Source organism: Peromyscus maniculatus, chromosome X (assembly GCF_049852395.1).
Source record: "Peromyscus maniculatus bairdii isolate BWxNUB_F1_BW_parent chromosome X, HU_Pman_BW_mat_3.1, whole genome shotgun sequence".
In the NCBI taxonomy this organism is placed as follows: Eukaryota; Metazoa; Chordata; class Mammalia; order Rodentia; family Cricetidae; genus Peromyscus; species Peromyscus maniculatus.
The window spans coordinates 119,952,414-119,976,087 of NC_134875.1; the positions used below are offsets into that span (position 1 = coordinate 119,952,414).

Sequence of the window (23,674 nt, forward strand, 5' to 3'; positions counted from 1 at the left end):
GAGTGGTTCCAGATGCTTCTTTCAGGGTGCTTGTAGTGGGCAGTGAGGCTGAAAGCATATGTTATCACTACTGTGACTCATTGTTACACAGACTAATGCTCCCTGGCACTGTGATCCTCAGTATTAAGAGCACTAATTCTAAATGTCATTGAAAAACGATGAACAGGAAGCAACCAACTTTTTTTTAAAAGTGCATCTGCTTATAGAATAGTTGGGATCTAATTTTCTGCTGTGTTCAGAGTGGGGGATGTGGGGATGTGGTCTCCTGAGCACACTTCAGGCAGTACATCTGTTTAAGGATGAAGCACTGCAGTCCTCTTCAAGCCTCAGTACCTGTTCCTGGGAAATCCCAGCAGCTTCCTTGGGATCATTCTTGGTCAGCCATTTTGGAAAACCCAATGTTACCTCAATGAGCTTTCAGCTGCACATTGTCAAGGATTAAATGAATAGGGTTACATGCAAGGAACCCGTTCCCACCCTTGACTTAATTATTCATGCTACTGAAATTTAGTAACCAGACCCCGTGATAATTTCTCCAGGAGAAAAATAATTACAGGTATTAAGATTGACAATGTACTCCTCCTCCTCCTTCTCCTCCTTTTCTTCTTCTTCTTCTTCTTCTTCTTCTTCTTCTTCTTCTTCTTCTTCTTCTTCTTCTTCTTCTTCTTCTTCTTTTTCTTCTTCATCTCTGACATCTGATGATAACCATTGTTACAAGCAAATCACATTTAATTCTGGAAAAAATGTACAAAGGCAGTATGGGTTCAAAAGAGAGATGGGAATGATTAATGGGATAGTTATTTAGGAGGCTTTTGGCCTTCGAGTTGCTTTATTTCCTTTGGTAGTGGTGATAAAAAATATGAAAAAAAGGGAAGAGTTTGAGATGGAGCTCAGGTTTAGAGTACAGGCTTAGCAAGTCCCAAGCCTGGGATCCATGCTCAGTAGTACAAAAAGAGACAGGTGGCTGGGGGTGTGGCTCAGTGGTACAGCACTTGCCTAGAATGCACAAGGTCCTGGATAATATCCTCTGTAGTTTACTCTAGGAGACATACAATTATTAATGTAAAAGGCAGGTCATATGATCCCGAGAAGCAATAACTGACAGCATCCCTGAGCTGCATTAATTCCTGTACATACACAGAGGCCACAAGTAGAGACTCCACTTTTTCCATGGGTAGTGATTGATTCCCTCTGACCCTCAGTGTCCTAACAGAACTAATGATAGAAGCTACCTGACTGGATTTTTCAGAAGGTCACAGAGCAGAGCTACTGTATATAAAATCCTTATCAGAACTCTGGGGACACAAGTAGACATAAGAACACTTATCATGAAGGTAGGAATAGTAGCAGCAGTAGCCATGATACCAGGATGAGTTGGTAGTAGTTATAAATAATATCATCCATAGATTCTAGAAGTAGAAGGAAGTCATCTTAGCAACAAAGTTTACAATAGTAATACTCAAATGAAAATTAGCAGCAATTCTGATCTGATTCTTGTAAACATCAACACATCTAATGCCATATGATTAGCAATACAAATTCGCTGCAATTACCAGTATTCACAATAACACAAATATGTTAAGCTCTCAACATCCTTGCACAGTCAATTAAAATACAATGTAAAACTGACCTGTTTTGTATGAGAAATTATGGATGCATAGGTACTGTGAAGAATGTGATGTCCTTCTATCTTCCTCTCAATGAAGGTAACTGCATCTTGGCTCAGTTTAAGGAATAAAGAGAAATCTGAAGATTAAAGGGGATGAAAGCCACAGAGGACCCATTGAAGTAAGGGTTATTTATGGTCTGTGTTGATTACCAATGAGGAAAAAAATGCTATTCTGCAAAGAATGTAGAGGAACTTGCCCTGAAGAGAAAGAAATCAGCATATTACTCCAGCAATAGCAGCTTTCAAACTGCCCATTCATTTTTACCAAGAGGTAGATTACCTACTTCTTGAACATAAACATGGTGCCAGAAAATGTACAAATTAGAGCTTAAAGTGTGTATGTGTGTGCGCGCCTCTACATATAGATGCAGATATGCTACAGTTCACATATGAAGGAAACCAGTCCCAGGATTCAGTTCCCTCCTGCCACCTTATGAGATCCAGAGATGGAATATATATCATCAGACCTACATGCCAGCACCTCTAACCATTGAGCCATCTTCCCAGTACATGAATCAGAAGTTCATTGCATCAGATGGATACGACAGTGTGCCTAGTCATAATGAACCACACTGTTCTGGTGCAGTGAGTTCAAGTGTGACACTTGTTTTATAAATTGAATTTCTTTCAGTGGGACTAATCCGTGAGAAATGGATTTGAGCACAGTGCATATTTCATGTTTGCTTATGCATGGGTTTTCCTGAGAGATGTAGTGTGGACTCAGAAAACTGCACGTTGCTGTACACAGCTTCATAGGCACACACTAAAAGCACACATAATCATACCCAAATGCTCCTTCTCACATTACTGCTACCTTAGTTGAAGGCATGGGAGGAGCCATATCTCTTCCCATCTGGTATCACAGCTTCCCCTCCCACTTCAAATCTCTCTGCTTCCTCTTTCCACCCCTCCACAGCAATTTAGAAGTTGCAGCTCTTCCCACCCCCATTTCCCCAAGCAAACTCCAGGTTTGAAGGGAACAGGACATATGCATGATAGGTATTTACATTTTTCTCAATCATTCTATGTATGTAGATGCATCACAAATCTTAAATGGCCTTATTAATAAAAACAAACCTGGAGCCAGGTATTGGGGTGAATGATCAGAGAAACATAACAAGCCACAGCCAACCTCGCCTCAATAATTCCTCAGCTGATCTTGTTTCCTCAAACTGAAGTCTCTGTATCCTCATCAGAATGGATCTCAGCTGTACTACTGCTAAAAGCCAAAAGCTTAACAAACTTAGTCCTGGTCCTCACGTCTTATATACCTTTTTGCTTCCTTCCATCACTTCCTGGGATTAAAGACATGTGTCCCCATGCCTGGCTGTTTCCAGTGTGGCTTTGAACTCACAGAGATCCTGATGGATGTCTGCCCCCAGAATGCTAGATCAAAGGTGTGTGGACCACCATTTTCTGGTCTCTATGTTTATATAGTGGCTGTTCTGTTCTCTGACCCCAGATAAGTTTATTAGGGTGCACAATATATTGGGGGACACAATATCACCACATGTAGACCTGTGTTAACATTTATTGGTCTCTTGTCCTTCCTTCAAATGTCATAACAAAATTTTGGGGTACATTAAATATTATGTCCCTCCCCTATTGTCCTTGTAAACCCAGTGTTTTCTTAATCACCCAGCATTGCTTATGTGGTATTCTAAGCCAAAGCAACTATATCTTTCTCCAAATCATCTCCAGCCTAAAAATGATAGTCTGCTGCCAAACTCCACTAAAAGAACATAGAGCTCAGAGTCATACTGTGATAGCCTACAGTAACAGTTGCAAGGAAATTAATAGTGTTCAAGGTGAAGACCTTGAATAGCTCTCAGAGGACAGGGGATTGAGAGCATAAACTTAGGCTACTCCAAATGCATAGAAGGTACTTTCCCCCTGAAGTGCTGTCATAGAATCAGTACTCCAGGCCTGATTCTCACTGGGGCTCAGTCTTTATGTATTTTACTAATAGGTGTTACTTAGAGTCCATTTAGGGGGGAAAGCATCTTAGCCTATATTGAAAAATAAAAGAGGCTAGAGAGATGGAGCAATGGTAAAGATACTGGCTGTTCTTCCAGAGGACCCAGGTTTAATTCTCAGCACCCACACAGTGGCTCACAACCGCCTGTAGTTCTAGTTCCAGGGAATACAACTCTCTCTGGCTTTCAGGAGCAAAAAGCACACATGTAGCACACAGACAAATATGCGGGCAAAACATCCACACACATAAAATAAAAATAAATACATCTTAAAAAGAAATATCAAAACAATAGTTTGTGTAAACAAACCTACCAAAAGGCATGCTGGCCTCTGGCATTGTTGGAAGCAGAAATCTAATGCTATGGTGCCTTCTTTTGCCTACCCATCACTAGATACTGGCAAAAGGTCTCCTGGAACTGGCACCAAAAGCTGCAGGAAACCTTAGACTGGGATTCCTATAAGGCTTGTCACAATAGAAGAACAAAGCTGTTCTTTGTTAGCTAAAGTTCAAGCTTTCTGATCCAGTATTCTCATTAGGTCAGGCGAGGTCCCAAGCTTTCATGACAGCAGCCACATCTCTATAAATAAATGGCATAGAAGAGAATTCCCTAAGGAAGAAAGATCATGTTAAAAGATGAGGAAAAAACTCCCAGAGACAAACCATGGACTGAGATTTATGGAGGTAATTGGGAAGAAATTAGCAGGATTAATAATATGAAAAAGTGTGAAAGCAGAGAAAATCAGATTGTGTTGGACTCTACTAATATTTTTTGAAACTTCTAATTTTTTTTTGACAGAGCCATATTTTGAATCCCGGGCTGGCCTAGAACTCACTGTATCAATCAGGCTGACCTCAAACCACAGAGATCCATGGGATTCTGCCTCCTGAGTACTGACTAGGATTAAAGGCTTATGTCATTACACTTGCTGAAATTTCTATTTCAACGTTGTTATGTCTACATGTATATATGCATGTACCCACATGGCCTGTATGTGTCTGCTGTGTAACAGTGGAAAACAAAAGTGTGTGTGTGTGTGTGTGTGTGTGTGTGTGTGTGTGTGTGTGTGTGTGTGTGTGTGTGTTTTGGGGAGAGGAATAGACATATATGGGGGATATGCACATGTGTCTATATCAGTGGTTCTCAACCATTCTAATGCTGAGATGCTTTAATACAGTTCCTCATGTTGTGGGGACCCCCACCTTTAAAATTCTTTTCATTGCTACTTTATAACTATAATTTTGCTACTGCTGCGAATTATAACGTAAATATTTTTGAAGACAAAAGTTTGCCAAAGGCAATGTAACATACAGGTCGAGAACCACTGGTCTATATGCATTCGGAGGCCAGAGGATTATCTCAGGTGTCTTCCTCAGAAACACTGTCCTTTTTGTGTTTGTTGTTGTTGTTAAGGATTATTTATTTTTATGTGTAAGAGTATTTTGTTTGACTGCATGCATGTGTACTATGTGTGTGTGTGCAGTGCCAAAGAAGCCAGAAGAGAGTACTGGATCTTCAGGAAATGGAGTTACAAACAGTTGTGAGTAGCCATGTGGGTGCTGAGAACTGAACCCAGGTCCTCTACAAGAGCAACAAGTCCTCTTAGCCACTGAGCAATCTCTTGAGCCTTAGACCCACTCATTTTTGAGACTGTGTCTCTCAGTGTTCTTGACCTCACCAATTCCACCAGACTGGCTAGCCAGCATGCTCCAGGGCTCCTCCATCTGTGCCTCCCTGCCCTGGGATTGCAAACTAATGTTATGGTGCTAGGGATTGACAGGGTCTCAGACTTGTACAACAATCATTTTACAGACTAAGCCAATTCCCCAGCTTCAAAAAATACTTGTTACCATGAATTTTGTTGAGAAAAAAAGAAATTAGAATAGTACAATCATTAAACATCAGTTCCAAGTGTTACACCTCCTCATTCAGGGGAATAACAAGTACATAGTTCAAAATCATCACCATGCTCTCATTTAATGTAGTTGTGGCTCCAAATGCAGTTGTGGCTCCAAATAGCAAAAATGGCATAACTGGAGGGTTTTTTTGGTGAACTATTGCACCATATCCAATTGATTAGAAATGCTTAGGAATAAAAAACACATGGGTGTGAATCCCTTTTCAACATGACATCCAAACAACAAAGCTGCCTGAGAATTTAATTGGTTTTATTATAAACACCAAGAAAATTATTTTAATTACTTAATTGTTTATGATGATCCTTAAAAACTTCCTTTCAGTTGTATGATTAATGCATGCTTGTTAGAGATAATTTGTTCATTACAGAAAAAGCGGGAAAGAAAAGACCTCTTCAGTTCTTGTAAACTCATAGGCAGCAGTACACAGGACACAGGCAATCACATTTGTCACTCTATGAAACTCCAACATTACGAGCTGTTCCCTATCAAAGGCAACCACTGTCATCAGGCAATGACTCAGGCTATAATTATCAGGTACCCATGGAACCATCCATTCCAGATATCAATTTAGCAAATCCTCTCTGCTCTCCAGAACCAGTGCTCTTGATTGCTTAACCAACAGTCATTTCCTCTTTCCTCCCAGAGTCTCAATTTGGCAGAGACAGCCTCAGGTGGCCATATGTGGGGCCAGTGGCATGATGAGGGTAAGGGAACCTGAAACATGGTCTTACAATAAAAGTCTAGTCTTACAGAAGCCAATGCTTGTCAATGTGAAACTTCATTGCTATTTTGAATGGAACAACTCTCACTGTAGGATGTTTTGCTTATGGCAAGATGCCAAGAATCCCCAGTCTCCTTCTACCACTTGCTCATAGCCTCACCCCCATCCAACATATAAAGAACTGATAAAAATACCCATTGGTTAGCCGGGCGTTGGTGGCGCACGCCTTTAATCCCAGCACTCGGGAGGCAGAGGCAGGCGGATCTCTGTGAGTTCAAGGCCAGCCTGGGCTACCAAGTGAGCTCCAGGAAAGGCGCAAAGCTACGCAGAGAAACCCTGTCTCGAAAAACCAAAAAAAAAAAAAAATACCCATTGGCACTTATTAGTGCTCACCTAAGGGTGAGAATCAATAGGACTCTGAAACAAGCATTGGTACACTTTTTCTATAAATCACCAGAAAGTCATTATTAAACTTCTGTAGACCCTATTATCCATGTTACAACTGTGCAAATCACCCCTTTTCATGTAAAGCTCAGCAGTGAATGTGAATTTGAATGTGAATGTGAATGTGAATGTGAATATGAATGTGAATGTGAATGTGAATGTGAATGAATGGACAAGACCATGGTCTAATAGGCTCAGTTTGTCAAAGTCTACAAATCTTGACCAACCCTGAAGGTTCTACTTGCCAGGTAGATTTAGGAAACATGTGGGATAGGATGTCAGTTTTGAACAATGAAAAAGTTGGAGGACTCTACTGTGAGATGAGTAAGGAACAAACCCTGATCACCATTGGTCTTTATGTGTGAAGGTATGAGATCTGTTGAGTACTGAAACTATTGTACACCCACAAGGGGAAACCACCATGAAGACACGGCACCTCAGTAGGCCAGCAAAAGCAGAAACCAGGAAGCCAGTTAAGTTATTAGGAAATGGCCCTTTCTCTGTATTTCTTATGGGTCACCATCCATTGTCCATCTTCCTCAGCTATTTTGCGATATGTTTTCTTCTTGCTTTACAGTTTTGAGAATAAACTTTGGAGCATTAAGCACTCTACTGCTGAGATACAACCCAGCAGGCATGGGTTTGTTTTTCTGTTCTGCTGACAATATTCCAATGCATATACTTTCAACCTGACCACAGAAAAAGAAGGATAACATATGATAACGTATTCTACCAGAATATGAGTGTAGAGTTCAGATGGACATTTTTAGCTACCACCCAAATTCAAGTGTTTCATTTTCTTGCTTTCCAAATTCATCTCTAGTGCCTCAGATGCAGCTCAATAGTAGATCCATATGCTCTATCTCCAGAACTAGGAAAGAGTTATGGGAGAAGATCATGTAGATCCCTGAATAAAATGGCAGTTACTGGAAAGCAGTATGTTGAATACTTCCTCAAATCCTCTTCCCTTTTTTCTTCTGTTGTACTAGAACTCAGATTTTGATTGCTAGCATCTCTGGAGGGGTAATCCAGAAATGACCATCTCTTTGCCCTTACATGACATTTTAAGGTTAAATTTTCAGCTTCTAGAAAGAAATGTGCTTCTAAGCTAACAAAGAAAGCCATGCAAGGGGAAATACTTACAAAGCCCCAGCTATTCCCTGCTCCCTGTCTATGAACTCAACCAGATAATGACATGATGCCTAGAGCTGTTGTAACCACTATTCTCCCATGAGACCATCAAGCCTAAGGCTGAAGGAGCAGAAAGAGAAGTAGCCAGTACCCATGTTGACCTTTCTGGGTCAATGAGCTGCAATTTAGGAATCACCTATGTCTAGGAATATACTGTTTAAGCCACTATTCATGTGGTATTTCCTTCTATGCAGCTTAAAGCCCCCAAAATGAAAGAATAATGATGTCATGTTTCACTGTAAAACACAGAAGCTATTCAAGTTAAACATGCACCGATAACTAGTGATGTCTCACAACAAAATACCATCATTTTATTGGAGGGCTGCTGATGTTAAAACTCCATGAAGTACATACACATCAGCTGGATAACCTAGCAGGGTGCAGCTGGGAATCCATGTGAAGCTCTTTTCTATATGCCCTCTTAAGCCAGCCTATTTTTCCAGCTTGGTTTCCCACATTAGCCTTGAAGGCATCCACTGAAAAAAAAATGACCAGTTGTCAGGAGGAACAGTTTATCTGCACTTTGCTTTTATTTATTTATTTATTTATTTATTTATTTATTTATTTATTTATTTATTTATTTATTTAAACATGCTGGGGTGGGGATGTAGTGTGTTGGTATATTTACATTATCTGTGGGGAAGGAGAGCAAGCATGTAAAGAGAATATAAACATTGAAAATACAATTTCTGTTTGAGTTCTCCAAGATCTATTTGTGCAGAGAAATAATTTTTATGGTAGGAATATTTATATAGAAGAAACACCTGGTGCAGGGATGTAGCTCACTGTAAAAGAGCTTGCCTAGCACCTGCAAGGCCCTAGATTCTATCCTCAGTACCAAAGGAAAAAATACACACGCAGAGAGAAGCATCTGTAAATACAGAGCAATATTATCTAAATCCCATTTATGCATTTTATCACATACACATAGACACACACACACACACACACACACACACACACACACACACACACACACGAGAGAGAGAGAGAGGCGGGGTAGTTAGGGTCCAGCAAGTTTTCTAAATTATAGGCTCTGGACCCTTCATGGTCTCTGCCAGTACTATTCATTTCTGCTGTTTTGCCACAGTTAATATAGAAATGAATAAACATTACTGTGTCCTCCACTCTAAAAAAACACTCATAGATACTGAAATTTGAATTTTATAAAATTTTCACTATTTAATTTTCTGGAAACATTTTAAAATATTAAAACTATTCTTAGCTTAATACATACATACACAAGAGGTTGAATTAGTTCCACAGACAAGACTTGCAAATCCCAAACCCTTGATTTATGACACAGCAAAAGTGAAATGACTTCTAGATGAGCATGAAAACTAGGAAATGTGTCAAAACTACTGCTCGGTGATCATTTAAAAATGTTAACGTGTCAGGCTCTATAGTGCACACCTGTAGCCCCAGCTCTCAGAAGGCAGAGACTGTAGGATGTAGTGTTTGCGGCCAGCCTAGGCTACATAGCAACCTTGTCTAAACAATCTAAGCTCAATGTTAAAGCACCTGCCTATTATATACAATTCTCCAGCACTGACCCTCAAACATTACCATGTATACCTATAATAGCTACGCTGTTTAACACATCATCCTACTATAGAGAAATGTAAGCTTACAGAGTTTTCACAACTCCATTAACACTGAAGGGAGACAATGGAAAGACTTAGGGAGGAAAGAAGGATCAGAAGGTCTATTGTCTCCAATGTTTTTCATAAATTTTGTTAAATTGTTTTGTATTTTCCAGCCTGTCAATGTGATATCAATTAGAAAACCAAATTATGAATTAATGGCACCATAATTATGTTAGAGAATAAAAAAGAAACATCCATCGACATATCCTCAGAATATATTTCTTCAAAAAGTCACAAAATTGTTCCCTTTGGTGAATGAGAAAAGTATCACATAAGACTTTTAATATTTCCGTACAAAATTAATAAAATTTTGTTTTAAAACCTTAATAAGTCATACATAATTAACAAATTATATATATATATAACTTTTTTGTTTTTATTGTACAGAATAACAACAATATCAATTGCACTCCCTATATTTTTGTTTATATTCCCATCTTCCAAGTACTCATTTCTTTGTTTGTTTGTTTGAGACAGGGTTTCTCTGCGTAGCTTTGCACCTTTCCTGGAGCTCACTTGGTAGCCCAGGCTGGCCTCAAACTCACAGAGATCTGCCTGGCTCTGTCTCCCGAGTGCTGGGATTAAAGGCGTGCGCCACCACCGCCTGGCCCAATTACTCATTTCTATCTGTAAGGAGATCATGTTTACAATAATTATATGATCCTGATCATTTAGCTTTACTTAATTTTCTAATAAAATTATCATTAAAATGTCATAGATTTGAAATTATATTATATTTTATGATATAGAGAAATCTGCCTGACCTGGAAGTCTATAATTGGAGCACTTGGGAGAAAATTCAGGAATTCTGGCTTATCCTGGACTAAATAATGAGTTCAAGTCCAGCCATGGGCACATGACTATGTCAAAAACAAACAAAGAAAACTAAGAAATTATATATTATACTTGCCTGGGTTAGTAATTTATATGTTATCCAAGGCTTATGTTTTCTATGCTGGACATTCCAGGACTAAAGCCTAGGTTTCCCATGTAACCAAGGCTATACAGTTTGCTGATGGGATTAGCTTTTACTCAATCTTCTTAGTGGTTTTCATTTGTTTGCTTGTTTTTATTGTTGTTTTATCTTAGTAGATTTTTTCTTCTTTTCCTATTCCTTCATCATTCCAATAAAACTTCTAGTATTTTCTTATGTCTCTTCTCAGTATTTTAATGTAAGCCAAAGTGTATTTACTATTGTATACATTAATATCTTTCCTGAAGGAATGTATCTGAGGGATCATTTTCTATAACTACATAGAATGTTCCTTTATTGTTTTACAGCCACACAATGTCTCATGCTTTTTTATTTCTCATATATGATATTTATTGATTTAAACATTTTTTTATTTTATGTGTATGTGTGTGTGTGACTGCCTTAGTGTATGTGTACCATATTGTATGCAATGCCTATTGAGGCCAGAAGAGAGTAGTGAATCATCTGGATGTGTAGTTACAGACAATGGTGAGCCTATAAGTGGGTGTTAGAGACCAAACCCAGGTTGGCCGCAAGAATAGTGTCTGCTCTTCACTGTTGAGCCGTCTCTCTAGTCCTATAAGAAATTTCTTGAAATTGTTTTTCTTGTGATAAAAGGATAGAATTTTTGATGAAATGAAATCCCAAAGGAATAACACATAATTTTCCATGATACATATAAGGAAACAAAAGGTTGTCTGATTTGCTTGAAAAAAAAAATCTACCAAATGTACCAAGGACCACTATCTGGGTATCTGTCACTACTAACTACTCCAAGTCTTATCATTAGAATGACTTGCATGACAAATATTACTTGTCAACTGTAATACTCTAAGCAACTAGAATGTCCACAATTTTAACAACAACTTTAAATATCATTTTAATAGTATCTCAAACTACCTTCTGATTTTTATGGGTTTTGAAGTATTCAGTAAGCTGTTTTTGGTGTCATAAAAAAAAATCTGTCTATGGCATCCAAAGAAATTTCTGTAAAAAAATTCATCACATTGTTATCCAAAGTAATACACTGAAAACAATCTAAATGTTAATGAAATAGAAAATCATTAAGTAAATGCTGCTTCATGTGGTTGTTAAAAGAGTGGTTAATGACATGGGAACATAATATTTTTTGAAAACTTAAGTATGTTTTTGTGTTTATATAATCTATGTGAGATAAATAGAAAACAGAAGGCTAAATGATTATGTCAAAGCTATCTTTTCCTTTGGATATTCTTTTTTGTATGTATATGGGTGTTTTGCCTGCATGTATGTCAATACCACATGCCTGTCTGGTGCCTGAAGAGGCAGAAGAGGGTCTTGGATCCCCAGGAACTGGAGTCACAGACAGTTGTGAGCTACCAAGGGGATATTGCAAATCAAACACAGGTCCCCTGGAAAAACAGCAATTGTTCTTAACTTCTGATTCATCTCTTCAGCCCCTCATCTGGTATTATAAAAATTGAAGTAAGATCTTTATTGTAAAAGACTTATTTTTACAATCAGAAAAAAGCATTAAGAATATATTGTTATTGTGTTCAATGTCTTGGGTTTATGTAGGTATTCCATTAACATCTTTAAAATCCAAGTTTATTGGTCAACATGTAACATACTCCTTGGATTCAAAATCAAATATAAAAAAACATAAAAAGTAACTCGGAATATGAAGCCAGTGGCCTCATGTCTTCTACTCCCTTACAGAATATTCTGAGTACTACAGCTTCACAAAGCTAAATATTGTTAGTAATATTTTATATATTCTTCCAGACATTTGAATGCAGTCTTTTAAAGCCAATTCATACCTTATTGCTTTCATGAAGCAATAAATGTACCCGTAGATCTTTCTACATCACAGCAAGCAGCAATGCCTTCTTATTTTCATAGCTATGCCATATTTCTTATTAGTGTTTAAGCAAGTTTTCATAATCCCATTTGTTGCAATTTGTTCATTTGGTGCAACATTTTAAAAGAGAAATAAGGAAACTAACTCTGAGTCAAACATAAGCAAAATAATGCCTGTTATCTGGAATAGCAAGTGCAGCACTTCATTTTTTGGTCCTTTACTTTATTCTCTTGCTATAGTATATACAAAATATCAAACAATATTCTTTGTAACATTATATTTAAGTACACAAACCTCTTATTATCAAATCTTCAAGTATTGTATAAGCATGATCTAAACTTTCACTTGGCAGTAAAGATTGCATGGTTTACAATAGAACTGTCAAGACTAGAAGGAAGGAAAAGAAAACAATAATGAGAATGAGAGAGAAGGCCCAGATGTAGGGCTGGGTCTTGAGCTATAGATATAGACAGTGGTTTATTGCCAAGTGTTCAATGAGTATAATAAACATGCAGTGGTGTTATACTCTACTCTGTTGAATGAATTCCCAAAGCAGAAATATCTGTGATAAGTAATATTTGACAGTATAGGAACACAGTAAGTGTTTACCCTAATTCATTCATAACCTACCAAATATTATGAACAAAGGAATTTCCAAACAAAAGGGATTTACTCTCAAAGAGCTCATAAATGGAACACAACCTAAAATCATACTCATTCATAATACCGTTAACCTTGAACAACCACTGCCATCACGAAGCCACATCCATGGCATCATAGGAAAGGAACCATCTGTTCTCATGTTTCCAGCTTTTCCAGATGGTACTCCTCAAGATGAATATAGCTTCTGGGACCAACAGGTCAAACCAAGCCAAGAAGGTCTTCATATTAGAAGCAATAAACAAATGGGCAACAAGATTGGCAAGGGCTCAAGGGTAAAACTGCTTGCAACGCAACCACGGTGTTTTAGTTACTTTTCTATTTATGTGAAGAAACACCAAGAATAAGCCAACTTATGAAAGAAAACATTTAATTGGATGTTTATGGTTCAGGGGGTAAGTCTGTAACCATCATGATGGGGAACATGGTATCAGGCAGACAGGCATAGTACTGGAGGAGTAGCTGAGAGCTTGCATCCTTATCAGCAAGTAGGAGGCAGAGAGAGCTAAATGATAATGGTATGCACTTTTGAAACCTCAAAGCCTAACTTTAGTGACATACCTCCTCCAACAAGGTCACACCTATTCTTTCACAAATAGTTTACCAACTGGGGATCAAATATTTGAATATATGACCATATGGGGGTCATTCTCATTCAAACCACAACATGTGGTGACCTGAGTTTGATGCCCAGAACCGATATAAATGTGAAAGGAGAGAATAAAAGCCACAAAGCTGTCCTATGACCTCCATACACATGCAGTGACACACATATACCATACACATACAATAATAATAGATAAACAGTTTTAAAAGAAACATATAATAAAAGCTTTCTTCTATTAAAATGGACTTTTTATGGCCCCTACCCATGTTCCATTGACCAAAGAAAGTCACTGGACCAAACCCAATGCAATGCAGCAGGAACTATACCCCAACTCTAGTGGAAGGAACTGCAATGCCACATAAAAAGGCTTAAATTCAGGAGAGGTTCAAGACGTTTAAGAGCCAAGCATGATGGCCCATACCTTTAATCCCAGAACTCAGGAGACAGAGGTAGGTAGATCTCTGTGACTTTTAAGCCAGCATAATCTACATAGTAAGTTCTGGGCCAGGCAGGGTTACATCCTATGATCCTATCACAATGATAAAAAAATTAGGAAAAAAATGCAACCTACCACATAGTAAGTGTTATGAAGAGGCTGGGATGTAGCTCATTCAGTTGGTAGAATGTTCGTCTATAATACATGAAATCCTGAGTTATATCTCTAGGTTGGCATAAGCTAGGTATAGTGACTCATGCCTGCAATTCTAGCACCCAGGCAGTCTAGGCAGGAAGAAAAGAAATTCAAGGTCATCTTCTGCTATGAAGTGAGTTTGCGGCCAGTCTTGGATACATGAGACCCCCTTTCAAAAAAAATAGTATTATGAAAAAGGAAGGGACCAGCATGTCTAGGAATGACAGGATATACAACTAAATGAAATTCCACAGCCTTCCACATAATTAGATGTGTCTAGAGCTCTGGATATTTGAAAATGCATAGAAGGGTGAAAGACTTTAATACAGACCAAAACCCTTCAAATCCTTCTACCCTGTCTTTTATACATCCCCCAGTCTATCAACTATATGGAATCCTACATTGAGGATTAGAAAGCTTGTGTCTTCCAGGTTCCCCCAATGGCTGTATGAGTAGAACTTCCATACCCTGTCAGGACCACTTGCATAGTGTTAAGAGCCGAAGACCTGTAGAGAGGCCTGGCAAGACTGATTCAGGGAAGGTGCTGATGCTCCTTCTCCTTAGTCAAAGAGATTACACCAAGCACATGGCTCTAGCCCTAAAGGGAACTGACACACTGAGTAGGGAAAGATCAAGGAAGGACAGTCAAATATCACACTTGTGGAAAGGGCAGGTAAATCTCATAAATATTGTGGGCCTTAAAAGCCTCATGGTCTCTGCCTCAACTTTGGGACACCCCTAAAAGTGGCTATAAATAACACAGTCAGTGGGTAGTGGGTCAGGCTGAGATTCAGTGACACTCTGCTTATGAAAATGGATAGTCAATGTATAATAAGTAACAAAAAGTCATGGTAAACAAATTAAGTGGTCTCTTGTTTGTCAACTTGGGCCCTGTTCCAGAGATGAGGGCATTGCCCTGAGCCACAATTATTTGTACATGTGACTGGTTTGGAACAAACTACTAGAAGCTGCCCCCTACTAATCACTCCTGTACCAGGGTCAAGAGTGGTAGAGTCGACCATGCACTGCATAACAGAAAAGCATTCAACTCAAGGAACCCTTGTGAAACCAGCATAGTGAGACATGTGACCCAAGGTAGAACTGATAGAGACGCTCAAAATCAACTTGGCTGTGAGTTCTCATGAAGTGAACAACTGTGCCAACTAAATATACTGCTGTGTGCAATCTTATATTCACTGGGCAAATTTCAACACTAATTTTGAGTATATCTGTCAGATAATCATGTTTTATTTTCAACTAAGCAGATGTCATAAAATTTAAGGACATATAAAAAATAACCCAAATAAAAACCACAACCCTGCACTAAATGGTCATTATAGGGAGATTAATTTCCTTCTTCAAACCATTTTTCCTACAATAGACACCTAGAAAAATTAATTTTAATTCAATTATAACTTTGGTCATGGAGATGATAGCAGCAAAGCTCAAGTTTCTACTAGGCCCAAGTTGATGATATTTTACTTGTTGACCATACCGAGGGAAAAAAGTAAAAGTTTGTTCTCTGAGATCAAAGTCATTTATTTTATTTTATTTTAAAGATTTATTTACTTACGTATTTTTATATGTGCAAGTGTTTTGCCTGAATGTATGTCTGTCTACATTCAACTTGTATGTATCACGACCAAGTTGATTTTGAGCATCTCTAGCTATTCTACCTTCGGTCACATGTCTCACTATGCTGGTTTCACAAGGGTTCCTTGAGTTGAATGCTTTTCTGTTATGCAGTGCATCGTCCACTCTACCACTCTTGACCCTAGTACAAGAGTGTTTAGTAGGGGGTGGCTTCTAGGATTAGTTATACATATCATGTGCATGTCTGGTACCTGCAGAGGCCAGAAGAGGGTGTTAGATCCCCTAACGCTAGTTGTGAGCCACCATGTGGGTGCTGAGAATTGAACCCAGCCACTATTCTTAACTATTGAGCTATCTCTCCAGACCTCAGGCCATTTATTTTTAACACTTCAATATTTGCACTTGTTAACATTCAAGAAATACCAATTGTAGTCATTTTTTAGTTAAGCATATATGACCACTGATTTGCAAATTGAACTAGACTGAATTATATACAACCTCATTCACTTCTTATTTAGTATAGAGTATTTGCCACATGCCAAATATGTAAGCTGTACTTGAAAATGCCACAGTTCAGTCAGGAAATTCTTTTCTCTTTGCTAGGAAAAAATTGGGAATGTTAACTTTGTTATCTAAAACCAAGGCTTAGATTTCTTCAAGATAACTCCCCGAGCCTAAGTGCATAATGACCCTAATTACTAAAGAAGTGAGCTAAACAAAGTGGTATAAAAAAGGTTTTTCACTCTAAGGCTCTCTGTGTGTGAGATTCTACAAAAGTGAAGTTCGGCTCAATTCCACGTTGATCCAGCTTACCTGGATTCTTCTGCATACAACAAAATCTACTTATCTCGTGTTTCCTTTGGAAACAGATTAATGAAGGTCACTTGCCATTAGGATCAGATGGCTCAAGAGTACTGTAAGGAAATCCTAGCATTCTCCCGTTCACTCCATCACCTGGCACATGCTGGGGGAGGTTTTCCCAGAATTATTGCCACTCATTTTTCATCCAAGTTGAACTATAAGTTTAAAGCCTCTGAAAGGCCAGCAATACTCTGCAGAGTAATTCACCAGTCCAAAGAAAACAGGAAAGTCGAGTGACCAAAGAATCTACATGATTAATGTTCCCAGGTACAACCTGTGGGAGAACTATGATCACTTATGAGAGCCAAGTTCGAACAGCTAAAATATTGAACATCTTAAGTTTTAATAAAAATAAAGTTTAGATTAATTGTGAATATATGTCAGTGAATTTGAATACTTAACTTTCTATCTGGTGTGTGAGCACATGTGTTTACATATGTCCAGACAGTGACAAAGAAAGAAAAACTACTAGAGCTGGGTGTAATTGTGTATCCCTGTGTTTCCAGCACTTTGGAGGTAGAGGCAAGAGAATTGAGAGTATAAGTCCAGCTTGAGTTATATAAGACTCTCTCTGTGGCCAGGTAGGTTGTCACAGGCCCTAGGATAGAACCAACTGGTCGTGTTTTGTTTTGTTTTGTTTTGTTTTGTTTTGTTTTGTTTTGTTTTGTTTTCCTCAATGGACATAAGTATTAAACTGACTCTTAATGATATATCACTATACCCACAGATAGATGCATCACTCAACCCTCATCAGAGAGACTTCTATTTGCCCTAGATGGTGATCAATACAAAGCCCACAAGTGACCCAAGTACAGAGAATAAGAGCCTACAGATTTCTCAGCTCTCCCACAGTTCAGGGATCATTGTGGAAGAGGGGACAGACCACTGTGAGAGCCAGAGGTGGTAGAAGACTACAAGGAAACAGTTTTTTCCAGATACAACAGGGCAGCTATACATATAACACATATCTATTGTGATAGCATATACAAGCCCCATACAACCTCAAGCCAGATTAAATCTCAGCCCAAGATCTATGTGCTGTCCTTAGCTGCTGACAATGGAAGAGTCAGTTTTCTTTAAGAGTGTTGTCATCAGTAGGTCAAAGATGCTCCAGTAGGAGGTCATACATCCATGGACATATGGGCAGCACATATTGGACTTGATTGGTGGGGGTGGAAAGCACACAGAGTTGGGTGGGTAGGAAAGGAGAGGTGTATCCAGGAGGGGCTGGGTGAAAGGATGCATATAGTCAAAATTCACTGAATGAAATTTTCAAAGAACAAATAAGACATTTAAAAAAGAAAAGAAAAAGAAGGAAAGCAAGGAAGGAAGAAAAAAGTAAAGTTTTCTGTAAGAGACAGTAAACATTTTAGACTTTGGGAAACAGCATTTCTATGGCATGTTTTCAACTTTGCTGTTGTACAGAAAATTCAGGCATAGACACTATAAAATAAATGAGCATGGCTGTGTTCCAATAAAACTTTATTTATGGACACCAGAATTTTAATTTCATATTGTTTCTTTTGTTCTGTTAAACCATTTAAAAATAATAAGTTTATTCTTAGTTCCCAGACTGTCCCATAATAGCAAGCCAGATTTGGCATTTAAATCATATTTTTCTATCCTGCTGGTTTAACCTTCTCATAATTCTCTCTTTGATATGATAAGGTTCCAGATCATCTCACAGGGTTAGGGATTGAGCTCAGTTGGGACAATACTTGAAAAACTTCCATGAAGTCCTTAGTTCGATTCCCAGTACCACATAAATCAGGTGTGGTATTTTATCCCTGTAATCTCAGCATTGGGAAGAGGAGGCAAGAGTATCAGAAGTTCCAGTGTCATCCTCAGCTACATAATGAGTTTGAGAACAGCTTTAACTACATGCCCTCCCCTAATAAAAACAAAAAGATAGAAGCAGAGAATGTGTTGAATGCCTTTCATCCCAGCATTCAGGAGGCAAAGGGAGGTAGGTCTCTGAGTTCCAGACCAGCCTGATCTACATAGCAAGTTCCAGGGCAGCCAGAGCTACACAGTGAGACCCTGTTACAAAAAGAAACAAACAACAAAAAAGTACTTAATGATATATGAGGATGGTGAATTCCAGGACTACATGTATATTTCAACAATCTTTTTTAAAACCTCAATTTTTCTACTATGTTAAGAGAAGAAATCAATGTTTTCAACATGGTTCTGTAAAGATAATGTATTTCTAGAGGCTAGAAATATTGTTCAGTAGGAGCATGTACAGAGTCTTACATTCCATCCCCAGCACAGTAAAAATAAATAAATAAATAAATAAATAAATAAATAAATAAATAAATAAATAAATAAATAAATAAATAAAAGAAAAAGCATGTGGATCCTTGGCTTATCCACTAATAATGCTAAACTACTATGTCAAACCGAGCGTGTGTGTGTGTGTGTGTGTGTGTGTGTGTGTGTGTGTGTTGTTATCTGTATGCCTCTGTGTGTCTGTATAAAAGGGAGAGAATGACCAGCTGGCTGCAAGAGCTATAAGCAGAAAGTAAAAATTTCTAGGACTAGTTTTTAAAGTACAAGTTTCATCATCACTACAGTCTATATGGGAGAGGGGGAGAGAGAGACAGAGAGGGAGAGAGAGAGAGAGAGAGAGAGAGAGAGAGAGAGAGAGAGAGAGAGAGAGAGAGAGAGAGAGAGAGAGAGAAGAGGGCATTGAAATGGCAGGGAGCATGAGCTAGGTGCCTTCTCCCTAAAGCTGAGTGACTAGACTCATTCAGTGCACACTAGCAGCCCCTGGGAAACCAAAGTTAAATATTCCTAAAACAGGAATCTAGTTCTGTTATGAAACTCTTCATCATTTTGCCTCCTGACAGCCATAGAAGTCAGCAGAACCAGAAAGGACTCAGAAGACAAGCAAGCAGCATCTTTAATAAAATTCAAATCCAGAGTCTTCAGGGTCTTTCACTGCTAGTCTCCAGAGCTCACCATTAGCAGTGCCATTGCCAAAATTACTTGGGGAAAAATAAAGGAGCCTAGAAGCCTCTACTCTTCTGCCTCCTTTAACTTCCCTCTTCCCCAGGAAGTGATTAATTCTGGATAATGTAAAGGAAGAACAAAACAAACTTCATTGTATCTAAGTAAGTTTTCTATCAAAATCAAACTATAAATGAAAGCATTTCACTCTTCTTCAAAAGTTAAGATATTTGCAACAGAATTAGCACTTTGGTATCACACATTTTAGTCACTGCTATATACCAAAATAATAACAATGGCAAAGTAAAATAATTCATGAAACAATTTAAAAATATACAATATAGCTTGCTATGAATTTTCTTACTGCCATAATGAAGAATATGGCAAGAATCTTCACATCAATACTTGTGACCTCACCATCAAATAGAAATGAAGTTTACCACTCAATTCATGAATTCATTGCTCAGATTAATAAAACCCCTATGAATTCGAGGTATCAACTCACCTCCCTCAGGCAAAAGCATAGTAATCGTATGTTTTTCTACTGAACTGTGTTCTTCTATAAACATTTGAGAGAGTGCATCTGCTTTACAAATGAAACAGTCAACACTAAGAGCAGTAACAATAAAAATATAGGCCTATTTTTATACTATTACTGGGTTATAAAGCAATCATCTGTAATGCTCTCATCTACAAGGATGGAAAAATGATATATAACTGTTACCAAGGAAACAGTAAAGTAAAAACTGCATGTAAACTATCAGGCTGTTTAATAACCAGAAAATTAGAATACGAAAACATCTTCGGACAGAACCATGACACAGTGTGCCACACACAATGAATACAATCAAGGGCCATAACTCACACAGATGGCTTAAAGGGTCACCACTACTTGCTAACTAATCTAGCTTGGCAGTATTGGTTTTAAATGACAATGATAAGGTGGTACTGGTTTCTTGAGGGGTAATTAGAACTCTGACTTTTCATGTGAATAAAAAGGCACCAAGTCAGTAGATGAATAGTTAAATGTAGGATCTCAGAAAGCCAAAGCACTTGGCTTATTGATTCCAGCATAGATTAATATTCTCTCAGAATGCTCTTTAATGACCACTGTTTTTACTCACAGATCGGACACTTGGCAAATATCAGTTACAGCAGCTGCTTTCTGAATCAACATTTCAAAACTGAAGTTCCTAAGAACCAAGACAAGGCTAAGAACCAAACCTAGGGTGACTGTGTGTATTTGCCTGTAAGTCAGGAGAATGTGAAGCATTCAAGGCACCACACTGATCAAAGTTAAATCCTTTAGGAAGATTATTCACTCTGAAATCAGGGAAATCCTGCCGTGTAAGCACTTTTATACTTCATTTTTCTAACAGTGTTTAAAACACACACACACACACACACACACACACACACACACATCTTCTTTCAAGGGCAGAAGCAAACAGCTGCAGACCCCTTAAAGCCATCCCTGTTCCAGTTTGAGGGCCATCCTGGAGCTCAAACTGAGCAAAAGAGGCACTCCAGTAGGCTGTAAGGTTTCTCAGTGGGCACATTGGTTCAGAGCATAAGCACTCTCTCCCTTTAGAACAAACATTCCAGTGGATGACATAAGGACAGAAAGTAAAATTCATACTCACTTCCTGCATTTTAAACTCTTCTTTTAAAAAAGATTCTAATCCCTGCGCCTGTACACACACACACACACACACACACACACACACACACACACACACACACACACACACAGACTGGCCTGGATTTTTATAAAACCTCTGACTTGTGGAAACCACAAAGATACATTAGAACCTAGCAAAAATAGATATAATACATCTTTTCATTGATATATAATACGGACTTCCCCAGGGATCCAAAGTTTAAGGACTACATGGAGTCTCTAGATGTTTTGTGAATCCTGCTGGTTTTAGCATGAGGCCATCCAAAATTCTGTTACTTTAACCTACACTCTCAACTGAACTTTTCTCTCCCCGAGTCTCATTTCCGTCTATCATACAGAGGGCACCACATCATTCCAGAACTGGCCCTTAGCTCTTATTTGATAGTTGTCTATTATCCAGCCATAGACAGAATCATACAGGAAGTTAATAGGACAGTGGTGTGAAGCCATGATCCTTTAAATATCAACATGAAAACAAATAATTTGCTATATTACAGCCATTGACTACTTCACACATCTGTCCTCTCCTGTGCAGGGACCTCTCATGGGCAGCTCTGAGATATATATTTCACTAGCATCCCAGAATCTCCTATCTATCCAGAGTAAGTTGATTGGGAATCCTTTCCCTTGTGAAGTCTATACCTGACATGAAGATTGACCCATATGGTTGAGGGCATATGGGGATGGGCAGGGAAAACAAAGAGCTGTGGGTTTTGGCAATATCCAAACCAAAGGGCTGTGAGTGCCTCAAACAGGGATGGGCAAATCGAAGTCAACGTATTTTTCTACCTCAGGGTTTTGAGGTTCTTCATTCTTGCTTTATACAATCAACACATTTTGCTCTTATCAGAAAAAAAAAGGGAGGAAAATGTAGCCTCTCCATAATGAATTTTTTTAAATGCCTATCTCCTAGGGGTTACTTCCCCAGTCCTCCAGGGCAGAGGGCTACCTCTGCCCCAGACTCGCAAGGAAGTGGGAAGGCATGGTTTTCCAACACCTCTCCTACCCAGCTCTCTCAGTTACTGCCCCAAGCACAAGACATGACTTGTTGGGTTCAGTGAAGCCTTTGGAGGACATCAGGGCAGGAGGTAGAAGAATATTCAGACCAGATACTACTTCGGTGGCCCCAACGAGGCAACCTTCCTTACTACTCTCCCATCAGCTCGGCTGGCAAAATCGCCCGATTCTATGATTTGTCTTCAGTTTCAATCATAACAGCTACTTAGAAGCACATTTCTACATCTTTAAGGCTTTAGATTCCCACAGTTACTCAAAGAATGGCTGAAAGCTTTTCTCTTCTACCTCCATGACTTTGCCATCTGGGTCGCTGCTGGAGACATCCGGGTCAACCTTCAAACTGACTTTTCCAGAGCATGGAGGTCTATTTTAGAGGTGGGAAAAGGGGGGACACTTTGGGTGCTTGCTGCTGGGAAAGCAAGTACCCAAGCTCCAAGTACTTTGGGCTTTCCCTAGGAAAATCGATTACAACCATCTTCTTTTGGCCCTTAACATACAGTGTGACCCCTAAGCTCCACTGGGGCTTTTCCTAAGGGAAAACAACAAGCTGCCCTGAATATCGTGTGTGTGTGTGTGTGTGTGTGTGTGTGTGTGTGTGTGTGTGTGTGTGTGTTTGCTTTATGCTTTTGCCTATAAAGCCCCATGAGAAAGGGAGAAATAAGTTGAAGGTAGCAACCTCTGGTCCTCTGGTTTGGGTCCTACCTTAAGCCAGGCTGCTCTTTTAAGCTTTTGCTCTTTCCAGCCCCCAGAAAAATAAAGCACCAAGTTTACGCGGTGGCCCTAGGTGCAAAGAAAACACGCGCGGTCCCTACCTGGAAAGCTTTGCAATCTTCACAAAGCTGAAGACATCCATGCAGGTAGCTGGGGATCCCAGAGCCTGGCGGCTCGTTGCCCCTTTTCACGCCAGCAAAAGCAGTCTCAGCAGCCCCATAGCCAGGACCTCAGTGCGCCTGGGGCTTGAGCGGCAGCAGCGGGTGTTGGCAGAGACCCAGGAGGGCCGGTACCTGGAGGCGGTGGCTGCTACCCCCCTCCGGCCGTGAGCTGCGTGTGCATCCCCAAGCAGGACCATTGATGGGCGCCCGCTTCGGGAAAACTCAATGGAGAGGGAGCCAGGCTGGGCGCAAGCAGCGGGGCGGAGAGCGCGGCCCTGGTCCTGCGCCCCGCCCCAAGAGCTCTGGCCCTGAAGACCGCTAGGCGCCCAGAGGACCAGAGGCCAGGGCGAGGGGCGCCGCTCCTGCTTCCCAGCCCCGGGAGCCCTGTGTCCCACGCACTGAAGATCGCAGACTGAACCAG

General features: G+C 39.4%; 1 protein-coding gene across 3 annotated transcripts in view; it reads right to left on the reverse strand.

Annotated features, from left to right (window-relative positions):
• The window catches only part of Frmpd4 (FERM and PDZ domain containing 4), a 623,066-nt gene extending 599,724 nt beyond the window's left edge, over positions 1 to 23,342 (reverse strand). For 2 of the 3 annotated variants that reach the window (XM_076562913.1, XM_006973176.4), the window contains exon 1: positions 23,194 to 23,342. In XM_076562913.1, coding sequence (XP_076419028.1) covers positions 23,194 to 23,234 — 41 coding nt within the window. In that variant the 5' untranslated portion in view covers positions 23,235 to 23,342. The remainder of the gene's footprint in view (positions 1 to 23,193) is intronic. The other variant, XM_006973177.4, reaches the window with a different exon arrangement.
• Positions 23,343 to 23,674: the final 332 nt, after the last annotated feature.